Below are 22,422 nucleotides of genomic sequence, written 5' to 3'. Positions count from 1 at the left end.
ACGACATGGTAAATTCAAGATGAAGACAGACAGAGACGAGCTTCGGGTGATATTAGTGATGATTTCATGTTGTATCCTACACAACATCTTGGTATCAACTTGGAGAGGTAATGTGAGTGATGCTGAGTTTATAGAAGCAACAGGAGAAGAGTATATGATCAGGAGAAGGACCATAGACCGAGCTGAAGCAGAAGGAATGGACAGAGACTTGAATCGAAGGGAATTGTTATGGAGACAGATGGCTGAATTGGAACCCGAAGAAGTAGATATGGAGCATTGTACTGCATAGTGATCACTATTTAAGGGTATGTATACGTCTTAGGTATATCTTTGCATATACCAATCTTCAGCTTGATCATATAAAGCATCAATATCAGGATTGATACTAAACTTAGCTTTGTTTTTCACCCAAGCAGCAATAGCTTCTTCCTTGTTCTTCGCTCGTTTAAGCTCAATTCTGTCTTCTTCTAATCTTATCCTCTTCTCCTGATACTCCCTGTCCCTCTCAGCTGTGTCTTCGGCATTCCTGAGACGTTTCTCGCGATACTCTGCTTCTTTAGATATGATAGCCTCTGCATTGTCAATTAAAGCTTGATCTACTCGCGAGCGTGATCCTATTGTCAATTATATCAGCCATGACCCATCTGTGGTAGCAAATACACGTACCAGATAGGTTGTCACTGATACTCTTGGAAAATCCAGAACGAGAGGTGGTAATTGAAGCTGTCTCTGGTCCATCTTCGTTGTCTTCGGTGTCTGTATCACCCTGTCGATATCTCCCCATATTGAAGTCTGATTCTATTGGATGATCGTCTAAAGGTCTCTCTCCTCCAGGTACGGACGACAGAGCCCTTTCTCCTTGGCTGAAAGTAGCTGTAAAACGATCCAAGAGAGAGGGTGTGTTGGTACGGGAAGATGATATTGTTGAACCTGTATCCCCTCTGTTTGCTACAGAACCACCCTCCGAAGGCTGAAAGATGGGCGTAAGGACATCGTAGCGAGGGCATAGCTTGAGCTTTTCGGCTACAGATTTGGATCAGCTACATGTAAGAGGGATACAGGGACAAACAGACAGACAGACGGAAGGGAAGGAAGGAACATACCTTCAGTGTCAATAATGTCATTGTGCTCGTTTTCGGAGGAGATCTCTGGTCTATACCCCATATCTCCTTGACCAGTACCTCTCTTACCATAAAGATCATAAGCTTTCACCCAATCATCATGGAGATCTGTGAGCTTTATGACGAATTGATCAATATCTACACCTTCAAAGTACTACCAGGATAGAGCTGGACATACCTTCTTTTGACAAGCTTTTGGGGTTCTAACGGTGGGACAATACCACTTGTACAACTGCTCGGAACATCGCTTGGCCCCTTTAGACTGTGTACCACCCTTGTATCCACTAAAAAAGAACTTCCAATTACCAGGTATTTGAAGCCAATCAACAAGCAAATCTTCGGATGAAGGGGTATAAGACGAGCCATCATTATTCCAGTGTATCTTCGCATCTTTCCAAAACTCTCGGCCAGAAGGGGTCAGGTGGACTTGCCTCCGTGTTCTGGTAGCTACAGGAGAGCCAGAGTTGGCTACCTGAGATGCTGGAGGTGTAGCAAGAGGCGGAGAATATGGGGAGAGAGGGGTGTTGGTGGAAGCAACTTGTGAGCTTGGTAGTGGTGGTGGAAGCATGCAACCGGTACTGATGGATGCAGGAGATCGATCTGCGTCGAATGGTGGTCTTTGCAAAGCTCTAGGATGCATATTGATTGGCTAAGATGAAATCGTGACAGCTATACAGAGTTGAGACAACAAGGACAGACGTCTGGGTTTCTCAATTTCCAAATTACCCAGAATAGTAATTTCTACGGTGTTAAAATGAGACGAAAACGGGTCGTGGCAAAATTGAACACCCCTATTGTTCACATTGCATTCTCATCTCTGCAGTCAGCTCGTGTACACCAATCGTATAATTATTTGTCACTCCCCACAGCAATCATGTCAGTCGCATGATACCCAGAAGATTCCGCCATTAGACAGCTCAACAACTCATTCGTTCCAGGCGAACAGAGACACAATGATCCTTCGTTGTACGAACCAAACACGAACACCAACACACTATCTCTTCAATCGGGATCATCATCATACGTTCGCTCATATATCCATGAACATACTGTGAAGCAGCTGCCATCTGTTATATATCGCACACTTGCTCCAGGTTCAAACCCTGACCTATCAACTGTTTTGCCTTGGCAATGTCCCCAATAGCTGTCATGTCCGAAGCGATTACCGTCCCGTCACCTTCTCCAAAGGTTCTACCCACTGATATACCTAGAAGGCCTTCACCATGGCATGATGTAGCTCATTCGCTGTCTACCACCTCACTGCCGCCCCGTCGACCATCGGTCTCGCTCTCCTCTTCCACAACATCCGTAAACGGTACTGAACCAAACACCCCTCCAGATGTCGGCTCACTCGCTCAATCAGCCTCGTCTCAAGCCCTCAGAGAATGGGATGAACGTTTGTCAAAGCCATCGTCGAACATTTCGAGACACCAATTGATACCCAGGCAAACCAAACTAGCAGCAGAAAGGGATAAAGCTGGATTTATAGAATACAAGTTGAAATTAATCGATCCGACCCCAGAGAGATTTGAGAGGTTGATAACTCAGTTGATGTGGAGATTGAAGCAGGGTAGGAATGAAGCTATATATGAGCTGGGTCTGGCTGGTGAGTCAAGGTGTGATCGAATTGTTCGTTTCATCGTTGTACCCCTCATCCTCACAATCTAACATCCTTTCTTCTCCCTTTCTTGCATAGCTCGTTGTGCATCTCTGTTCATGCCCCCCAATTGCTGTATCGTATGGTACTAATGCTGATGCTACTGTCTACAGACGATGGAACAGTCATTGGTCTTCCTCGATCCCAGATGGACGCTTCTCTTCGTACACTAGAACTTATGGCTTCGGAAGTAGGAGCTACGGTGATCATCTTAAAGGAAATTGTCCTCCACTCATCCCGTAAGTCACATCCGATTCCTCAAAAACCCTCATGGCCTTCCATCGCGAACGTTGAATCCAATGAAGTAGCAAAGATCAAAAAGAGCAAATGGAAGGAAGGGGCAGGAAGTAGACGTAGACAGAGATATATCCCTCACGAGCCTGGAGTGTATGGAGGAACGACACCAAAGAAGTTGATCTTTGATCCTGCCGATATGGCTGGATCATCGGGCATCAGCGATGAGGAGGATGTTACTCGCCAAGACCCTCCTTCAAGTGATGACGATACTTCATCGCCGTTCTTCTTCGAGCGTCATAAACCGGACGAATCGATCACCACTGATAAACATTCCGCTCCCACTTTATCGCACCATTCCCGTCCTTCGTACACTACCAGAGATCATTCTCCTTCCCGTGGCGGGAAGCCTTCACCATCACCACCGTCCAGACCTCGAAGTAGAAAAGACGAGAAGAAGAGAGGCAAGTCAGCTGCCAAGTCCGAAGCTAGGCGATTGGATCTGCTGAGAGGCGATGGAACTAATCCAATGTGGAAAGAAATGCACCTCGATGGTCAGTGTACCGATACTGCCGCCACTATGGTTTCCAATGATACCTCATGTTCCGAGACACTCTTATCTCTTACCGCAAATGGTAATCCTGCAAGCTCGCCCCACTTCACCATCCCTCATCAACCTGCTCGACCATCCTCTTTACGTCTTACCACACCTATCCAGCAAGAGTCAGAACCATTTTTAGATGATCTACTTCATCTGCCGTTGGATAGTCTATCTTTATCATTTGCGGATGTGCGAGAACTGTCCGAACCCGATTCACCCATATCATGTACTGAAACCGAAAGTCATACACCCATCGATCAATTACATATAGATAATGAATCACAGCAAGAAGGTGAAGAGATGATATGTGTAGAAGCGCTGGTGGTGCGAAAATTACAGCACGATGAAGATGGCGAAGATGATCAGGAAGACGAAGAGGAAATTTGGGGGTATGGCGGTGAGGAGGATGTATGGGGATTCGGAGGTGATGATTAGTCAATTGGATAATTGGATCTGGAATTCTTTCGATCGTTGAGGGTGGTCGGGAGCGATGAAATGTGAGAAAGGGGTTGGTATATCTAGCGAAGGATCCTTTGGTCATCATCCCACTATTCGGAAGGAATCAGGGAGTTGACAATGGGGACATCCCTTGACATCGACAGTAATGTCATCACGATCGACGAATACGCGAAACGGGGGGTCAGACATTGAATTATCAGGGTACAATTAACGGTCACAGCATCATAGCATCATCTCATCATCTGAACGAACCATCTAGAACACACATCTACTCGTATATTCTCATTTTGTACATTCACTACCTATCCCGAACAAGCCAGAGAGAAAAACAGGTTGTACATGCATCACTTATGTGAACAAGGGTTTTTGCATTTGGCACTGATCGTTCTATGCATTATTGATACCGAGATCATAACACTTTTTCAATCGGTCCTTATAACCAGACCCCTTTCTCAATGAGTCGATTACAGCTGTACGATCCAGAATTATGGTTCTGACGGATCTTGGGGAGTCGATCGGGCCAGACTCTGATTTTGTACTGGATGAAAGGGGGTATGAAAGATGTCATTGATTGATTGATTGCTCGATTGATTCATACCGCATTATTTTCCTTCAGCATGGAAGACATGCACATGTAGAGGACTCGGATGCACATACGATGTAGCAACGTATCGAGGTGATTGGCGATGAATCGAATCAGTGACATCTTTTTCGACAAAAGTCGCTCAAGTATCTCCTCAAATGCATCTGCCGCAGCCCGCAGCGTTTCACCCTGGCTTTCTCGATACTGTAATCGATAATCGGTTTCCAGTTTCATCTTGTCTCGGAAAGTCTGGTTCTCACCTGTTGTCGTGTTAAGGTTAAAAATGTCAAAGGTACATCACATCACATCCCCCTCCTGCTGCTCCTGACTCTTGACTCTTGGCTCTTGGACAGTACAGCCCTTCACGTCACCCCATCCCCTGATCAGGTCAAGTCCAGACTTTTCGGTTGTGATATGTCACGTTTGAGGGTGTTTCTGTTACCGTATAGGATATTCCGAGATGTCGAGATGTTCAGGGGCATGTAACGAGTAAAATCAAAACATCCTCAGTCGCGTCGCCTTTTTTTTATTTTTATTTTATTTTCCATACGCCACCATTCAAAGAGGGGACTTGCTTATTGTTTTCAGTCCTTCATTGGATCATACATATATATATAGGTAGGGTTATCTTTGTTGCTTCTTCTTGCTCACCACCACCACCACCACCAACATCGACGCTCGACATCCACTTACTGTAGAAAACTGGTTTTTCTCTCTAGTAAAGCTTGAAGCTACAGGTGAGTGACTGTTCGACGCGTTCCTCTTTCTCTCCCTCTCTCTCCCTCTCTCCCTCTCTCCTTTCGGTCAGAGCATGGTGTCACTTTGAAACCATGCATGAAGGTGTAGTGGAATCCTTTCATCATGACGAGAGATGGCCCTTTATTGATGGAGATTGATCCTTTGTTGGATATGTATGGAAGAAAGAGTGCTGTGGTAGGGTATTCCTGGATCATGCCCATCGATCTCGATCTGTTGTTTATTCTTTCTCCCTTGGCATGTCACCATCATTTGTTTGATCATTCATTCATTCATACATATGCAATACAAACACACTCATTTCACTGCGATAAAATATTCAAAGAGGGAATCGGAGCTGTGCATAGGGCTATCTGTCTCTGTCTCCGGGTTACATACACACTTCACACACAAACCATCCACAAACAACAGAGAAAACTCCCTTCGCAGTCTGATCACATCGATGAATGAACAGAAGAGAATAAATAAATAGCTGACGAGAATCTTATTGTCTATCTCAATCTCATTCTCAATCTCAACCTATACACGCTCTTTCAATCTCTTCAACCCATATTCCCATCAATCAACTACTGTCCTTGATCCTATCAATCGATCGAACATCATACAACCCATCATCACCTTCACTCGCACAGTCCTACACCTACCACCCAGACACTCATTTGTAGACACTCGTTCAACCCACCCACTCCAGCATCTATCAAATCGATTTTGATCAACTATATCTCGACTTTCATCGACTCGACAACAGATAAAACAACAAGTAAAACAACATCAGGATGCAACTCTCCACTCTCCTCCCTTTACTCGCTCTCTTGGCCACTTCCACTCCCACCTTGGCCTCGACTCACCGACGACACTCTGCAAAAGCTGTTGATCACGCTCGAGCCGTCGGGAGATTAGCTACTGCCGTCGAGAGGAGACAACCTGTCGGTGAGGTAGCGAAACCCAAGAGGAAAGTCGTCAGAAAGAGAGGAACGACATGTAGAGCCAAGACCACGGCATCTTCTGAAGCTCAAGCTGCAGCTACTACTACCTCGCAAGCTGCTGCTACTGCTGCTGAGACCAGCAGTACTTGGGTCGAACCTGCTGAGAACTATACCAACGGAACTAACGTAAGTAACTATCAAGACTACAACACTCAAGCACATGATCAGAATAATAGTAATAACAATTATCAACCTCAAAACACAGACTTCTCAAGCTGCACAAGACTCTTCAAGCGCAACTTCCACTTCAGCTGCTGCCGCTGCTACCACCTCTGCTTCATCAAACTCGACAAGTACTACGGGGCAATACACTCCCAACGGAAAGAAAGCTGGTATTGCTGGTGGAGACGCTTACGACCAGTGTGAAGATTACATCGGATGGTGGTATGGTGAGTGTTCCAGTCCACTCTGCACACGCTTTCGCTCACCGTCTCGCTAATTCTATCCTTTCTCGTGTAGATTGGTCTGCCAATCCATCAGGACACTCTGGTACACCGATCGCCGTACCGATGTTATGGGGTGCTGGAACAGTCGACAGTACCGATGCATCTCGATTGTCCGTATTCGAAGCTATCACCACCGCTCCTCAATACATCATGGGTTTCGAGGAACCTGATTGTTCCACATGGGGAAGTGCCAACATCGATGTCTCTACCGCCGCTGGTCTATGGAACTCATTGATCGGTCCATTCAAAGCTAAAGGATCCACTTTGATCTCACCATCAATGTGTCATCAAGCTGCCGAACAATATATAGGATGGTTGGCATCATTCGAAAAGCAAATTTCCGTCTCTTGGGATATCACCAACATCCACGTTAACAAGAACAACATGGATGGTGTTAAAGCCGATATCGATTACTACTGGAACACTTTCGGTAAACCCATCTGGGTCACTGAATTCGCCTGTGTGGACGATTCGACCGATTTCGTCCCTTGCACGGATCAAAGCGAGATCAACACCTACATCAACGAGATTGTAGCTTTGTTCGAAGCGGATGAAAGAGTACACGCTTATGCTTATTCGAATGGCGATGGTTTGGGCGATGTTTGGCCTATGTACAAGAATGGTGCATTGAGGTAAGTCGAGGTCTCTTTCTGTGATTTAGATCAATAGAGCAATCGATGCTGACATTCTTGATGCGTGATATTCAGTGAATCCGGTCAAACTTATGTCACCGCCATTTCGAATGTACAGCATTAGGCTGTCCCTTCATCAATGATCTATAACACACTGTTGCTCTGGTAGAAATCGTATCTCCCAATGACACTATACATGTTTATGTTGGTCTGTTCATCATATATTCCTATAATCACCGTGTGAGGTATAGGAATGGGTTGGATGGGATGGACGTATTCATATATAGGTTAATTGGTTTTTCCCTCTTGCTTTTCGTTTGTTTTATTTCTCTCTTCGTATATATATCATGCACATATGATGTCCCTGGTTCTGGTTCCCTCTTTCGTATATGATTATGACTTTATCACTACTGGATATGGTATGCATATGATTATATGAGGTCGACAGATGATCCATGCGCGTGTCACACCATAACAAAAGAAATCAAAAACAAAAAGAAAGACGCGGTAGATGCGTTGTGTCAATGCTCATTTCCATGCAATTAAATACTCGACTATACATCAAACAATACACGTTCATTCCTGCATATAGACTATACCCATCTACCTCTACATTGATAGGAAGCAGAAGGAACCATGTCAGTAAGGCCGGACTCTCAAGCTTCAGAGGCTATCAGCTTGAAGACCATGGACGAAAGACCGGTCATTGGTGATGTCCAACAGGACGAAGAGAAGAAAGAGGAGCTGAACGATGTACAGGACGCCCTACCTCAGCCTGTCCAAGATATCCAACACAAGGAAAAAGAGTCCGCTGTCAATAGTGAATCAAACAATACTGGGGAAAGTGAGGTCGCTCATGGCGAGTCCAAGCTGGACAATGAAGATGAACCCAAGTTGAAAGAAGAGGTCAATGCGCAACAGTCAGAACAAGGCAATGAGAACGGTCAAGCAGATGATGTCAATGGTAAAGTCGATGAGAAAGGGGTAGATGGTGAGGCCAGGGATAACAAGGTGGTGGTCAGTACCGCCAAGGAGGCTGCAAGTGGTGTCAAGAAGGTATTGAAGAGTGGTGTATTTGGTGGTGAGTTGGTCTCAATCTATACCTCTTTCAACTAGCTTCCCTGCAATGGATGCGCCCCCTTGCTCCTCTGCTGGCGATCCAGATGATCTCTGGGCACTTGACCTGATACTGATCTCAACTTCTTGCTCAGCAGGTACACCCAAACCCACTCCCAAGGCTACCCCTTCTGCCAAACTCAGCACATCATCCACCAGACCACTAACCACAGCGAGACAATCACTAGCACCTACCAGACTTACTACCACCACCGCTCGTCCGACAACTACAAGTAGGCCATCAGCTACTACATCTACCAGCACCATTAGTCGACCAACCCATACCTCTAGACCCTCTCAATCGACTGCACGAGCCAGTGTTACCCGACCTACAGCCACCCCAGCATCCAAAGCTGAACCTTCTTCTACCACTGCTACCAGGCCACGAGCAACTACCGGTGCGTCAGATAAGACCTCAACTTCATCTTCCGCTCCTAGGAATGTCACCCGTCCAGCTGCTACTACTTCATCTACCCCGGTCAGACCAAGAACATCAGTCAAACCACCTGTTCCTACCCCTGCTCGAACCAGCACGACTACCCGACCAGACCCACTGAATTCTAGTACTGCATCTACAACAGCTACTGGTGCTGCTACCAAACCCAGAGTAGGGTTGACAAGTTCCACTTCGAGGTTGAATGCTGGAAGAGCAAGTATGTTACCTTCTTCCAAGACTGCTACCGGTACTGGTACGGCACAGAAGGTCCGAGGAGGAAGTGGACCGAGTGTGTTAGCTGGAACCGCACCAGATAGGTCCAAGCAACTTTCTGAGCTCAAGGTGAGCTTGAATCTGATTATAGAGTCATTTCGTGATACGGTGAATGGGCTGACTGTGAGTTGCTCATTTTTAGGGAAAACTCGAGGGCCTGGAGAAGAAATCGGCAGAGCAGAAAGCAGAGTATGAAAAGAAGATTGAGGAGTTGACCAAAGACAAAGTCGATTTGGAGCAGAGGTAAGTATTAGCCTCTACTTGTCAGATCGTCAACTCGTATCTATCTGCTTTGCTTGACTCTTGATTTGTCGTAACATAGACATGCTCAAGCTATCGAAGAGCTGAACGCCCGAATTGAGAATGCTACATCTCAAGCTGCTGACAACAACGCTAGCGAAGTATGTCCATTCATTCTAGACTGTGTCGAATCGCACTGAAATATGTCATCACAATAGATCAACGAACTGAAGGAGCTTCATACCGCGGAGCTGAAAGCTGCAGAGGAACAACGAGGAACAGCTGTCAAAGAGCAGGAAGGTAGACTCGAGGCGTGAGCGTTGAGGGCCCTCTCGTCCTTGCTCCACCCAAGCCGACAGAATGATCCCGCTGATACTACGTGTTATCTTGTAGTATATCAGCCGAGAAAGAGTCCCTTGTTGCTCAACTCGCGTCCCTCCACGCTGAGCTTTCCACCGCTCAATCATCAATAACCGATCTGAGCACCACTCTCTCATCCGTCCAGGAAGAGCTCTCATCCCTTCGAGTGACGCACGGAGAATCGACCTCTTCCCTCAAAGACATTACCGAGATCAAGACTTCGCTCGAGGGGAAAGTATCTGAACTGCAAGCTATCAAAGAGAAACTCGAAGCTGAATTGGCGGAAGGTGCCGAAGAGGCTGAAAAGTCCATTGCGGGTACCACAGGTTTGGAAGGGAAAGTGAAGGAGCTTCAAGAGGAGATTGAGGAGTTGAAAGAGGGTTTGGAGAAGGAAAAGGAGGGTAGGAGGGGTGACGAGGAAAAGTTCAACGAGCAGAAAGAGGTGAGCTACTCCTCTGTTTCAGTCATATGTCCTTATTTGCAGCACATATGCCGACTTGCATTACCATTAGATCCTGTCGAAAGATCTTGAAACCCATAAGGCTACTGCTCAAGAACACCTGGATGCGCTGACCAAATCAAGGACTGATAATCAAGCTCAGCAAGAAGAATTGCAGGTGAGTGTGTCCCTATTTGACCTTGTCCACTAGTGTCTCGATCAACATAGCAAAGTGAAGTATTGACTTGTTCCGTCCTTTTCCGTCCAGACGATCAAATCCGCTCACGATGAACTCTCATCGACCTATGCAACCTTGCTCGAGTCCTCCGCCAGGCATCCCGAAGCCTTAGCCGAATTAGAAAGACAATTGAAAGATGTGAACGAAAAACATGAATCACTCCTGCAAGAGGCCACTTCATCTTCCAATGCCAGAGTATCTGAACTTGAGTCTAGACTTGCTGAAGTGATTGATGCGAAGGATAAAGCTGAGAATGAGTTGACCGACTTGAAGAGCAAAGTCGAAGATTTGGAAGAGGAGCTTGGTCAGCTTTCGGAAGTAAGGAAAGGTATGGAAGAGAAGGAGAAGGCTTTAAACGAGGTGAGCTTCTCTTCCATACGGAGTAAGTATGTCGGTCGCTGATGCTGAAGGAACAGATCATTGCCAAGCTCGAAGCGGAGAAGGAAAAGGAGAAAGTTGAATTCGAACAGAGGTACAACCGAGCCTTTGAAGATGCCAAGGTGAGTGTGTAGTATGTCCTATCTTTCAGTATCTACATGTTTCACTTACGGAACGCTGTCATTCTCGTACTCCTTAGTCCGCTGCGAACGAGTCCCATCATGCAGAACTATCTTCAATCCGAGCTGAATTGCAAAACACCCATACTCAACTTCAAGAATCGCACAAAGCCGAGATTGAAGCTCTTCAAACATCGCATTCTCTTGCTCTAACAGATTTACAAGCGGACCATCTGAAATCCCAACGAACGCTCGAAGAATCTCTTGTGTCCACTCAACAACAAGTTGTCGAGAGTCAGACTCAACTGAGTGAACTGAAAGAAGTCAATGAGAAGTTGAGAAATGAGATTACCAGGTTGATTGGTGAGGTTGAGAGTCTTGGGAAGAAGGAAAATACGGAAACGGACAAGGTGGAGCTTGAAGGGGAACTAAAGAGGGTCAAGGGGGAATTGCAAGGTGTGAAAGATGAACTGGAAGGTGCTAAGGAGGTGAGTCGAACCTTGTCTGACAACTCTGTCATCCCGCTCTTATATAGTAATGGCTCTTGCAATTTCAATTTGTTGAGAGAACTGGCACTGATGGGATAGGATTGTGTCAGATGGCCGAGATGAACAAATCTCACTTCGAAGCTTCCCTCTCATCTATTCAGGACCAACATTCTCAGGAGATCAAGGAAGCGGCTGAGTTGAAGATCAAACAATTCCAAGAAGCAGAAGAGAAGTATCAGAACGAAATAGAAGAGTTGAAGATGGGAATGAAGAGACTGGAGATACAATTGCAGGTGAGCCAGCCGTCCTCTCTGCTCGCTATAGACAATGATACATGGGCTGATTGTTATGAAGGACGAGAGAGTGGAGAAGAACAGTGCACTTGCTAGATTAGCTGTGAGTGTTGCACCGTGTATCATACACATCAGACCACGCTAAAGAGACCATCACATATCAGGACTCGGTCAGAACACCACCTACCTCGCCCAAACCTCCCGCCGAACCTCACTCTCCAGCTTTGACCAAACTTCACGAAGCTCATAATGCCAAAGTAGTTGATCTAGAGAAGTAAGTGGCAATATCGACCCTAACTCAGCCTGAAGTATCATGTAAAATATAGCTGATTCGTGTGTATATGTAAATAGTGAGATCAGAAGATTGCAGCAGGAGCTAATTGAAGCTAAAGGCAACGACAAGAAGCTGGATGATATAGCTGTAAATGCCAACTTGACTGAAGATGTCATCGTTAGTATTCGAGCTCCACATACAAGACAAGATCGACAGCTAATCATGATTGATACACGAAAACAGGATGAAACAGAAACTTTCTAAAATCTAGAATCTCGTGCTCGACATACGCGTGTAGTGAGATCGGGGGAGATGGAAAATTAATGATTAATGTGGATATAGATAAATTGAAATTGGATACCCAAGGTAAATTACTCGTATAGGGGTTTTTTTTTTGGATTGCTTTCATTCTCTCTCGCACGTGTTTCCCTCTTAATGTCTTTACGAACTACTCACCTATTCATTCTCTGTGGATTGAATTTCGTTACCTACCATGCATTGTTCATATACTACTTGATTTGTTCCTGTCCGACGTTGAGCTTTTGACTGATTTGACTAGATTCATACCGTCAACAAGTACAAATTACGTTTCATTACTCGTCAGCGTACCTTGGCCGCATTCTGCATATCCATCCATCGCCCAAGAAATGCTTGTGGACCATACATGATCAGCATATGAGCGCTTGAGGCGGCAAGTGGGGAACACCCGATATCTGCCTTTAATGAAGGTCCATTATAATGCATTTGCAGCTGCCTACAAAGATGTATGAAGTCACCTACTGTTCCGCCCGACGAACCGATCCATCGTTCTCCCCGACTACAGTCTGAGCTCCACTTTCATTCTCTTGTGCTTCCATCGAGGTCTCTTGCACGTTCGGACTATCACTGCTTATTCCAGCGTTCGACATTGGTTCCGTTTCGGGGCTCTTCTGCAAAGCCATCATTTCTAGCTTCTTCTTGGCCATCATCTGACCTAGATCATCTGCCTCTCTGGCAGCTTTACTCATCCTTCGAATTCGTGAACCGTAGAAATAGAATATGCTGAAGCGGGTCAAACAAGGGCTTATCAGTATGGCATCGTGTCAACGAAGATCGGCATTGTCCACTCACAATGGTGCAGGAAGGAAAGCTAATGCGAGGAAACCCATGAGGGATCCAGCCCATCGAATACCAAGAGAATTATATATATTGACGGTGAACAGGGGCAGGACGACACCGAACATCGAACGCACGACTGCATTCCCAGCGAGAACGGATGCGGCGTATTGTAAATAGGCGTCCACGAGGTAGTTCTGAGATATGTTAAAGCAAGGCAAACGGTCAGTCAAGTTCAGGTCTCAGTGTTAAGGCACATGAACCGGCATTTGCTCACCATCAAACCGAGGAATACCAGTACAATACCCATCCCTATGAGTACTGTTGCAAGAACAGGTACTATCCAATGTATCGTTATTGGAATACCAGTCCATGCGAACCAGAATAAACCGATCCTATGTATCAAGGTGAGCCTTCGTCCTTGTACGCCCTCGACAAGCAATGAATCCTGTGAACACTCACGGGAATACAACAGCTCCAAGCATGACAGTAGGTAATCTACTTTCTGGAGGAAGATAACCACCTCTGGCGTGGATCAATCTGGAGTATCTCGGATTTTCGTAAAAGATTATATAGCCCAAACCGATAAATGACCCAACAGTGATTCCGACGAAAGCTAACCCGGCGATACCAGGTGACCACCCTCGGGCTTGTTGAAATATAAGTGGGAAGGATGTAAATTGCATCTATAGTGGCACGGGTGAAGGTGTTAGTTTAAGTTGTAAAACGCAGGGGTAATTGTAAGCTCACATAGAGAATAGCATAAATGATAGACATGCTGACAAGGTAACAGGAGGTGAGATAAGCAGCAGAACGTTCTCTAGTATTGGAGATTGAGTGCTTTGCAACTCACTAAATGGTCATCAAAAATACGATAGGCTCCTTGAACATCAGTATCCATGGGACCTGCAATTGATTCGTGATCAACTTTGTCTTGTTGAGTGGTGCGGTAACGTCTTGCTGGGTCTTGTACACTTTTCCGGTATACTTGGTGAGACGCTGAGCCCTTCGACGGAGCAAGTATGGAGCGTAGGTCTCAGGGAGGAAGATGACGTTGAGAGCGCATAAAGCGAGAGAGAGGAATGCTATGAGGGCAGCGACCCACTTCCATCCCGATGCTTCAGAGAGAAATCCACCAGCCTACATGTCGTTGCATTAGCACTTGATCGCAGCCCCATGTGTTACTACATTTCCATGAACTCACCACTGGACCGATGGCCGGACCTAGAAAGGGAGCGGCGGCGAAAATACCCATAGCAAGACCTCTCTGATGAGCAGGAAACATATCCGCAATGGTCCCACTATGATCCATTGATGGGGTTATTATTGGTATGAAATGGTTGAGCTGCCATGGGAAATGACTCACCCAGAGTTGACGGTTGCACTACTACCAAATATCCCCGCGAAAGTTCTTAGTACGATCAACGCAACCATGTTCTTGGCTCCACAACAGGCTGCGTTGAAGATGGTGAATGGGATGTAGGTGACGATGAACATCCATCTTCGCCCATACACTTCAGATCCGGGACCCCACAAAAGAGGTCCAATGACAAATCCGATGAGGAAGGCAGAAGTCACTGGATAACTCGAACAGGTCAGCATCGACTTCAACAAGGTGATGGATGACTTACCCATAATGTAAATCTGGTTGCTATAACCTGGAAACTCTAACCTGATATCCCAAATAGCAGCGGATAGCATCGAACTGGAGATGGTGACTCCCAATGTACCGAAAGCAGCGATCAACGTCGCAATCCATTTGTAATAAAACTTAAACGTCATAGGGTTTTCTCTATCTTTGAACGACCTCGCTGGATCATCCGGCACCCAAGTCACGACGTAGGGTGATTTTTCCGTACCTTGACCTTCATATGGGTGGTTGATTATTTCCGACCATGCTGTACGATGAAGCATCCATGGTTTTTGACGAAGAGTGTGATCTTGACCAAGACCCTCAGGATCATTTGCAGGATGTTTGCTGATGATTGATACCATTCCGAAAGGCTTCAAATCAGTACAAGGATTTGTGTATGCAGATTAGCTGAAAAATTGAGTGAATTCATCTGTATGGACATATTGTTGGCTTGACATATAAGCGTTTTTGAGCATTTGATCAATGTGTTGTCTCCCAAAGCAATACAAACATTATGAAAGATCATATGTGTCAGCTTAATCGGCGCCCGTACTCTCGAAGCACAGATTCATGTAGACTGAGAGCTTTCAATGATGTTTCAGACACCGTCAAATCATTCCAGGTGTTCGAGGACAGGAGGAGTGAACAGATCTGATTTGGGCGATGTCCGGATCTCGGCGCCCGTGAATGTGCATGTGCCTGGAATCTTTAAAGTTTCTTTTAGAGTTGTCAGTCTTCAACTACGACAAGAAGGATATGAACAAAAGACGCGCGATGATCAATCAGCCGAACCCATCTTCAACAGTTGACTGAGCACATTCAAGCGCTATCGAACCAATGGGGCATGGTATCAATACGTTACAGGCAAGTGCTGCTTCGATGACTCCTCCATGGATTGTTTACTGGAATCGAATCGAAATCCAGGGAAAGTAGAAGGATCAGGCACGATCCGATTGAAATATAATTTACTGGAAAGTCGCCCTATGATGCGTTGATAACCTTGGATCGAAAGCAGGGTCTATGACATCGCCAAGAGAGCTCAGTACGGATTATGGGCCAGTTGATCTTTCCACCTTTGCCTGTTATATCTGTTCTCCTTCACCCATCAGTGCCCTCATATCGAGGAAAGATCATCAAGATGCACGATCCTCAACAGCTGTCTTTCCTTGGGTCGATCAACGCCCTCGTCGCTCTTGGTCGAATCCCTCTGGCCAGTGAGGTACCTCTATGGTCGATCTTCGGTTGTATATTGTCGGCTCGACTCTTCCCTTCCACAGGAGCAACAGGGATCACCAGCATCGATTGGTGGGTTGTTCTCCAATGCGCATTCACCACCTGGGCCACCAACGTTTCGATCAACTACGGGAATGAATACTTTGATTGGAACTTGGATCGACCGGGACAGATAGAATCGATCAAAAGGTCCATCAAGGAGCGAGAAAAGGTGAAGGGGGAGCACAATGGGAAGATCAAGGAGGAAGAAGCTAGGGAGTTCAACGAGAAGATCATGGGGAATACAACTAGGATCATCCACGATGGTACTTTCCCCCCTTACACTGCTCTGATTCTCGGTGTTGCTTGGCAAGCTGCTGTTGTTGGACTCATCTTCTATTCCCGATCCAAAGACCCCTCTTTTTCTACCATGTCCAAACATACTCACGGTTCACCTTATCGCGGTTTCGCTCTACAAATTGGGATCATCAGCTCAGTCCTCTCCCAAATGTACGTTGGTCCACCTGTTCGACTTCATTACCACGGCTTTGGTGAACTCATTTCCGCACTCCTCCTCAACCCAGTCTCTATTCTATGGGGTATGACAGGTTACTACACCGCTACCACCGGTCGAACCATCCAAATATCTGACATCTTCACTACTTCCTCCAGCGGGTTCAGTCTCGGTTCGGTCTGGGCTCTCCTCGGCGCCATGTACTGCTTTGAGCAGGCCAGAATATTCATCATGCATATACAAGATATAGAAGCGGATATAGCTGGTGGAAAGATCACTTTCGTGGTGAGGGTAGGTCATGCAGTAGCGGCTAGGCTGTACGTCGGATTCAACGTATTGGCCTTGACTTTGTTTAGACTGTTCACCACATACACCCAAACACCGGAACTTCATATCACACATTCCCGCTCATTCTCCAGAGGTTGGATCCAAGGAATATCTGTGGTCCTTCTCTACTCCATTCCAATAATGATTGTTACTGCAAGATCACTCTTCGCTTCGATCCCTCCCAGTCGTATCACCCGACCGACAGGTGGTTTACTTCCTGCTCTACCCCTTACGACCCTCCCGATGTTGGTGTCCCTTCAGGTTCTCATCTCCCCTCTTGTTCTTAGCTTTTTCACCTTGTTGAATTGATGATACGACATCGATAGAATACATCGTGCCTGTGTATACATAGTCTATACACATCACTAGATACTGAGACGAAAGAATTGATGGATAGTTTGTCAGCAACTCTCCTTTATTCTATACAGAAACTCGTAGAATTTCACTCACATGTGTCATATTACTCTTCATGTCTCTCATATGCATCACCTCCAAATTCCATCCCACCTTCTGTAAAGTCCTCCTTCTCTACTCTCCTCCATTCTGACCACGGCCAGCTCCTCTCGAACACCTCCACCGCAATGTCCGCAGCGTAACTCTGAACAGTATAATCCGGAGCATGACCAGTGTTCAATGGGGCAGCGAAACTGAAGTAAGTTGATGGATCACATCGACCAGTAATCTTCAATCTCTTGAACCATCCTACTATTTCTATATCTATTATCCCCTTTGTCGAGACTACATTACTATACAGTCCTAAGGATAGACCGAATATCGAAGTGGAAGTCGGCGGCATGAAAGAAACGAAAGAATCGCCTTGATACCCTACAAGATAAGCTTGGACGCCAGGTAACAAGCTTCCTCCAGCTAATGACAGGCCTTTGTTCCTATTCCTGACTTGCATCCAGACGTATGATTTAGGGAAAGATACCGCCCAATTCTTCTCTATGTGCACTTTCGCTATACCCTCATGATCTTCGGGTGGTAGTTCAACATCGGATATCTTCAGGGTGAAATGAGAATCCGAGTCCACAGTATGTATATGCCATTGGATAGGTAAAGGGAATCGAGCGATGATACCTGCAGGGGTGGAATTTGGATCTTGAGGATCCCATGGTACACCACGATCCGTTTGACCTGCTTTAAATTCAACTTCTTTCGTCTTCATCTGCCAAAACACTTTCCCATCTCTAAATCCGAATTTACCATCATCCCATTCTATGGTATAGTCATCACCTTTTTCCCTGGTGATACTCCATTTCTCTGACCAGTTTTCTTTCTGCCAGTACTTTTTGCCATCACGAGTGACATGTGTGAAGGAGATCATATAAGGACGATTCTGTGCGCCAGGAACGGAGGAAACGATAAGGCATACTGAAGCCCCCGAGGGGAGTCGAAATCGATTGTAGTATCCTTCGAAACTTGCCGAGGAGTGAGGGCTGTAAAGAGACATGTTGATGCATATGACGAGATACTGTCTGCCAGTGAAGAGAGATGAAATTTAGTGTATATCTGAATGGATCCTCTTCTTAACCGATTCAGACTTTGAGCAATGAGGTCTGTCGATCATAATTCGAACGCGCCTGACCTATGATGTAATGGGTGACATACCCAAAACCTCGATGTTACATATATACATAGCATGTCGATATTGACCATCATGTTCATGCTTCATCGCACTGCGAATCACCCGAGATGACAGCCCCTAGACAATTCCAAAGCCCACTCATCTTGACGCTGCGGCTCGACAAAGCAACGCATAAGCTTCTCACCGATCTGCGGTCCAAATACTTCCCACCACATCGCAACTTTCTCACCGCTCATGTCACCCTCTTTCACGCTATACCTGCCCATCGGTTCAACGAGCTCGATGATCAGCTGAACAGTATATGTAGCTCAAGGTCTGGATGGGATGTTTTCTTTGGAGAACCGGAGAAGATGGGAAATCGAGGTGTATATCTTATAGTTAGAGAAAGACCATCAAGTACAGTTGAGAGGATACATCGACAGCTTCTTACCGATCTGAAGAGAGGTATCAGAGAGGACAAAGACAAGTTGACGAATCAGGACTTGCAGACTATGCGAAAGCCTCATGTGACGGTTCTTAACAAAGCTAGTAATGAAGAACAGGTGGATACATGTTTGAAGGAGGTGAAAGAGTTCTTTGACGGGTTGAAGACGGATGGTCAGAAGGAGGGACAGCATAAGGGAAGAGCGGTGGGATTTGAGTTGTAGGTGAATTCACCTTATTAAGGGATACATATGGCTGATGTGCTTTGAGTAGATGGGAATATCTCGGTGGCCCTTGGAAGTCGATCAAGCAGTATTCATTCAAGGGCGAAGATATAGATAGTCCCGAAAAGCAAGAATCTTAGCCAACAAATCTCATATTCTCTTGATGGAACATACAGCTTTACAGTATAACCTGCATTAGGCATCAGGGAGCATCCTCATATAGACTGTTAGAACTTCCTGTATCGTGTGCGATGACTTTTGATTTCTGCATCGCATCTATGAGTCGTTCACTGTAGCCATACATCGCATATCTAATGGACAAAGTCAGCAGACCGTCACGGAAATCGGTCAATATACTCACATATCCCGTTGCAAATGCAAATACTCCCTTGTGCAGTATACCTATGACCTGCTTCGAGACAGGCCACGTCCATGGTAACGCCCTTGAATCAACATAATTTTCCAATGCGTGATCTACCGATAACCTCAATCCAATTAGGATGAAGTCCACGAATGGTCCTCTCATCCCGTGAGCAGCCATGAAGGCTCTCACAACACCAAGCAATGCATCCTATCATCATATGAGTCACATCAGCTGGGCTTCAAGGTTTATAGTATGCATACGTGACTGACCTGCCCAAAATGCATAACCAAGTTGAGTTTCCCCTTCTCCGATCTGCCGATAAGTCTCGCCAACGTCAATCCAGTTACTTCCGAGTTTGAGATCTTTTCGTCAGAGCTTGTTCTATCTTCTCACCCGCTGTCATCCTACACAGTCCATGGTAGTTCAGCTGTGATGACAAGTTCACCCTGTAAACGCTAGAATCACATATACAGCAACTCCCAAAAAGCTAGCTGTGAGTCCAACCGCTATCAGTTTGCCTAGTCCCACTTGGGGATAAGGTCTATCGTAGTCCGCAGTCTTTCTAGACATTTTGCTGATGGGTCTACACCAATGTTTAGATGACCGACACACAAGTAGGAACCTGATTCTCATGGAAGATAGATAAATGAAAATCAATCCTAGACGTCGTCATAAATCCTTGACATGTGACATCATAGGTTGAATCTACAGTTATGTGCATACATGTATTCCTAAAATGATATGGAAGCCCAAAAATTCTATAATCCTCCTGTGTTCATTCAACACATATGCTGTCTACCCAGTATTTCCCTCACAGTGGTCATGACAGAAGTCATCTCCTTATCATCATGACCCATCGTGATCAACATTTGATCATCGAGGAAGAAATGGTCCGGCTGGACTATCTGAGGGGTACTCTTCGATTTCACCGCGGGGTCTATGTCTGACTGTTGTATAGGAGCGGGGGAGAGAGCGTAATTGATCTCATTCTCATCGTCACACCCGTTCAGATGGAATCTTGGTCCGACCGAAATAGGGTTGAAAGGATACGAAACGTTGAAAGTCGCCAAGAATCGACCGTATTGCCTTGTAGGTGATTGAGTGTGAGATAAGGCTATATTCATCGTATTCTGCTCCGTGACTATACACCCCCTATCACACAGTGTTAACCTGTACAAGGGGGATGCTTGATGAATCTTGAACGATTTGGAATGAGCAGTACCGATACAGCTTTTTGTCGTTGATTGACCCAGATCGACGTCTTGATAGATCGCCCGGGTAGGGGTAATTTCGATGGGTCGGAGTGACAAGGAGGATTTAACGGTGTAATGGATATGGGGTATGGCTGTCTCTCCATCAGGAAGAGCACCCGGATAGAAGGGCATCCACTATGTGTCCGTTTTCGGGATCAGTATCCGCCAAAGATCCGAAATTGAGTAAACTCACATTCTTCTCTATCACGCCTTGCTTTTCTGAACGATACAATTCCCTATCACTTCCTAGACCGGGTTCCTTATATCCATCATATGGTGATACACCTTCTACACCTGCTGCTAGTGCTGTATCTAATTCCGGAAAGATAGATCGAAGGTCATTGACGAGGCCCACTGAACGACATCTATCGTTATCGAGGGCTGATCGAGCATAGGTAAGAGCGGGTGTACCAGCATCCTAGTTGAAAGAGCATGTCAGACCAGAAGTCTGAAAAAGACGATGAACTGCCCAGGGTACTTACTGTCCAGAACAATCGTGGATCCTCCGCACCATATGTAGCTATCCATGATCCAGCACTCGAGCAACCTTCTCTAGGTATCATAGGGAAATCTAATGTCTGACCTTTGGTGACGGCTATTAGGTGTCCTTCGGAAGTAACATTCAGCCCCAGCCTGTCAGAGGGCAGGATTCAGCATCTCGTTCACTTGAGTAGCTGACAGGGACAGTGAGAAGGCAGATCTCGCACTCACGCTACCAGAACTTGCTCTCTCGAAGAATGTCCATTAATCTTCATGAAATGTCTCAACCTGGTTGGACCTCTCGCTACACCGACGAAACCCCATTTTGATCCCCTAGGTAGCTTCAGAACAGCCAAGTTGAACGTTGAACCTTCATTTGCACCTTCCAGCGGCACTCCCGTCCTTACGTCTACAATACCTTTATCGTTGAATTGAATTTTTGATACCGGTTGACCAATTCTTATGAATTCCCCTTCGTCACCTTCCGTCCACGCTGAAGTTCCTTGTCCCGGAGGTATGTCGATCAATATGCTTTCCAGGTCTACTATCGTACCTTTACCGACGTAGGATTTTGATTGGGCGGTACCAGTGGACGATTTGTAGTTCCATATTGAAAATGTGAACAAGAATATCGATACCGCTGCGAATAGACCGCGTAGAGATGAGAATAGCCTGATTATTCCCATGTTATCCTTCAAACTATGATGGTGACATATTATTGTAATAACGTCTGATGATGATGATCGTGTATTGTAAGGAAGTTGTCAGTCTCTTCGAACCAAGACGACCCTCGGTGTACCATATTTCACAAATGTTCAGAGAATCTCATCTTGTGGAGGGCTGGCTTCTTGGATTTTCAGGTACCATCCGATAGACTGATGAGATTAAGGTTTGTTGCCGAAAGGGAAATTACCATATACGGGCAACATCTCCACATGCATAAGATAACTGACTGTTGGTGCTGCTGTTGGAATTCAGGGCTGCATACAGTGTTGACAATGTAAATTAGATCCTACAGGAGCGAAGCATAGCTTATCTGGTAGGGCGAAGACAATTCAGTCGAAAGCACAAGGAATGTTGATGACCACAAACAAGAATTGTGCTGGAAAATGCGATAGAGAGACAGTTATAAGGGCAATCGATAAACAGAAACTGGTCAAGAAGAGAGGTTACTGAATGG

General features: G+C 45.8%; 10 protein-coding genes across 10 annotated transcripts; 5 read left to right on the top strand and 5 right to left on the bottom strand.

The window, feature by feature from the left end:
• Positions 1 to 318: 318 nt before the first annotated feature.
• On the bottom strand, positions 319 to 1,761 carry I203_102681 (uncharacterized protein; the record flags this gene model as incomplete). Its single annotated transcript, XM_019146969.1, has 4 exons — positions 319 to 614; positions 667 to 1,023; positions 1,104 to 1,236; positions 1,300 to 1,761. The coding sequence occupies 4 exons, from the start codon at positions 1,759 to 1,761 to the stop codon at positions 319 to 321; spliced, it is 1,248 nt and encodes a 415-aa protein (XP_019003519.1).
• Positions 1,762 to 2,252: 491 nt separating this feature from the next.
• I203_102680 (uncharacterized protein) lies at positions 2,253 to 4,048 on the top strand (the record flags this gene model as incomplete). The annotated part of the gene is made up of 2 exons (XM_019146968.1): positions 2,253 to 2,727; positions 2,892 to 4,048. 2 exons carry the CDS (start codon positions 2,253 to 2,255, stop codon positions 4,046 to 4,048), a joined length of 1,632 nt encoding a protein of 543 aa, XP_019003518.1.
• A 2,139-nt stretch (positions 4,049 to 6,187) lies between these two features.
• I203_102679 (uncharacterized protein) lies at positions 6,188 to 7,599 on the top strand (the record flags this gene model as incomplete). The annotated part of the gene is made up of 4 exons (XM_019146967.1): positions 6,188 to 6,523; positions 6,603 to 6,786; positions 6,857 to 7,475; positions 7,551 to 7,599. 4 exons carry the CDS (start codon positions 6,188 to 6,190, stop codon positions 7,597 to 7,599), a joined length of 1,188 nt encoding a protein of 395 aa, XP_019003517.1.
• A 512-nt stretch (positions 7,600 to 8,111) lies between these two features.
• Positions 8,112 to 12,393, top strand: I203_102678 (uncharacterized protein; the record flags this gene model as incomplete). Its single annotated transcript, XM_019146966.2, has 15 exons — positions 8,112 to 8,556; positions 8,687 to 9,369; positions 9,443 to 9,543; positions 9,623 to 9,701; positions 9,759 to 9,853; positions 9,934 to 10,342; positions 10,413 to 10,517; positions 10,608 to 10,937; positions 10,994 to 11,077; positions 11,155 to 11,562; positions 11,673 to 11,855; positions 11,917 to 11,958; positions 12,020 to 12,129; positions 12,207 to 12,306; positions 12,373 to 12,393. The coding sequence occupies 15 exons, from the start codon at positions 8,112 to 8,114 to the stop codon at positions 12,391 to 12,393; spliced, it is 3,195 nt and encodes a 1,064-aa protein (XP_019003516.2).
• Positions 12,394 to 12,905: 512 nt separating this feature from the next.
• Positions 12,906 to 15,219, bottom strand: I203_102677 (uncharacterized protein; the record flags this gene model as incomplete). The annotated part of the gene is made up of 9 exons (XM_019146965.1): positions 12,906 to 13,170; positions 13,240 to 13,421; positions 13,502 to 13,619; positions 13,687 to 13,910; positions 13,975 to 14,002; positions 14,078 to 14,364; positions 14,429 to 14,525; positions 14,591 to 14,801; positions 14,856 to 15,219. 9 exons carry the CDS (start codon positions 15,217 to 15,219, stop codon positions 12,906 to 12,908), a joined length of 1,776 nt encoding a protein of 591 aa, XP_019003515.1.
• A 776-nt stretch (positions 15,220 to 15,995) lies between these two features.
• I203_102676 (uncharacterized protein) lies at positions 15,996 to 17,219 on the top strand (the record flags this gene model as incomplete). The annotated part of the gene is made up of 1 exon (XM_019146964.1): positions 15,996 to 17,219. One exon carries the CDS (start codon positions 15,996 to 15,998, stop codon positions 17,217 to 17,219), a length of 1,224 nt encoding a protein of 407 aa, XP_019003514.1.
• Positions 17,220 to 17,370: 151 nt separating this feature from the next.
• On the bottom strand, positions 17,371 to 18,363 carry I203_102675 (uncharacterized protein; the record flags this gene model as incomplete). The annotated part of the gene is made up of 1 exon (XM_019146963.1): positions 17,371 to 18,363. One exon carries the CDS (start codon positions 18,361 to 18,363, stop codon positions 17,371 to 17,373), a length of 993 nt encoding a protein of 330 aa, XP_019003513.1.
• Positions 18,364 to 18,605: 242 nt separating this feature from the next.
• I203_102674 (uncharacterized protein) lies at positions 18,606 to 19,285 on the top strand (the record flags this gene model as incomplete). Its single annotated transcript, XM_019146962.1, has 2 exons — positions 18,606 to 19,141; positions 19,195 to 19,285. 2 exons carry the CDS (start codon positions 18,606 to 18,608, stop codon positions 19,283 to 19,285), a joined length of 627 nt encoding a protein of 208 aa, XP_019003512.1.
• A 147-nt stretch (positions 19,286 to 19,432) lies between these two features.
• On the bottom strand, positions 19,433 to 20,079 carry I203_102673 (uncharacterized protein; the record flags this gene model as incomplete). The annotated part of the gene is made up of 4 exons (XM_019146961.1): positions 19,433 to 19,456; positions 19,507 to 19,716; positions 19,779 to 19,890; positions 19,955 to 20,079. 4 exons carry the CDS (start codon positions 20,077 to 20,079, stop codon positions 19,433 to 19,435), a joined length of 471 nt encoding a protein of 156 aa, XP_019003511.1.
• A 209-nt stretch (positions 20,080 to 20,288) lies between these two features.
• On the bottom strand, positions 20,289 to 21,928 carry I203_102672 (uncharacterized protein; the record flags this gene model as incomplete). Its single annotated transcript, XM_019146960.1, has 4 exons — positions 20,289 to 20,897; positions 20,956 to 21,180; positions 21,245 to 21,395; positions 21,474 to 21,928. The coding sequence occupies 4 exons, from the start codon at positions 21,926 to 21,928 to the stop codon at positions 20,289 to 20,291; spliced, it is 1,440 nt and encodes a 479-aa protein (XP_019003510.1).
• Positions 21,929 to 22,422: the final 494 nt, after the last annotated feature.

Source organism: Kwoniella mangroviensis, assembly GCF_000507465.2.
Source record: "Kwoniella mangroviensis CBS 8507 chromosome 1 map unlocalized Ctg01, whole genome shotgun sequence".
Taxonomy (NCBI): domain Eukaryota; kingdom Fungi; phylum Basidiomycota; class Tremellomycetes; order Tremellales; family Cryptococcaceae; genus Kwoniella; species Kwoniella mangrovensis.
This window is presented reverse-complemented; position numbering and strand designations above follow the sequence as displayed.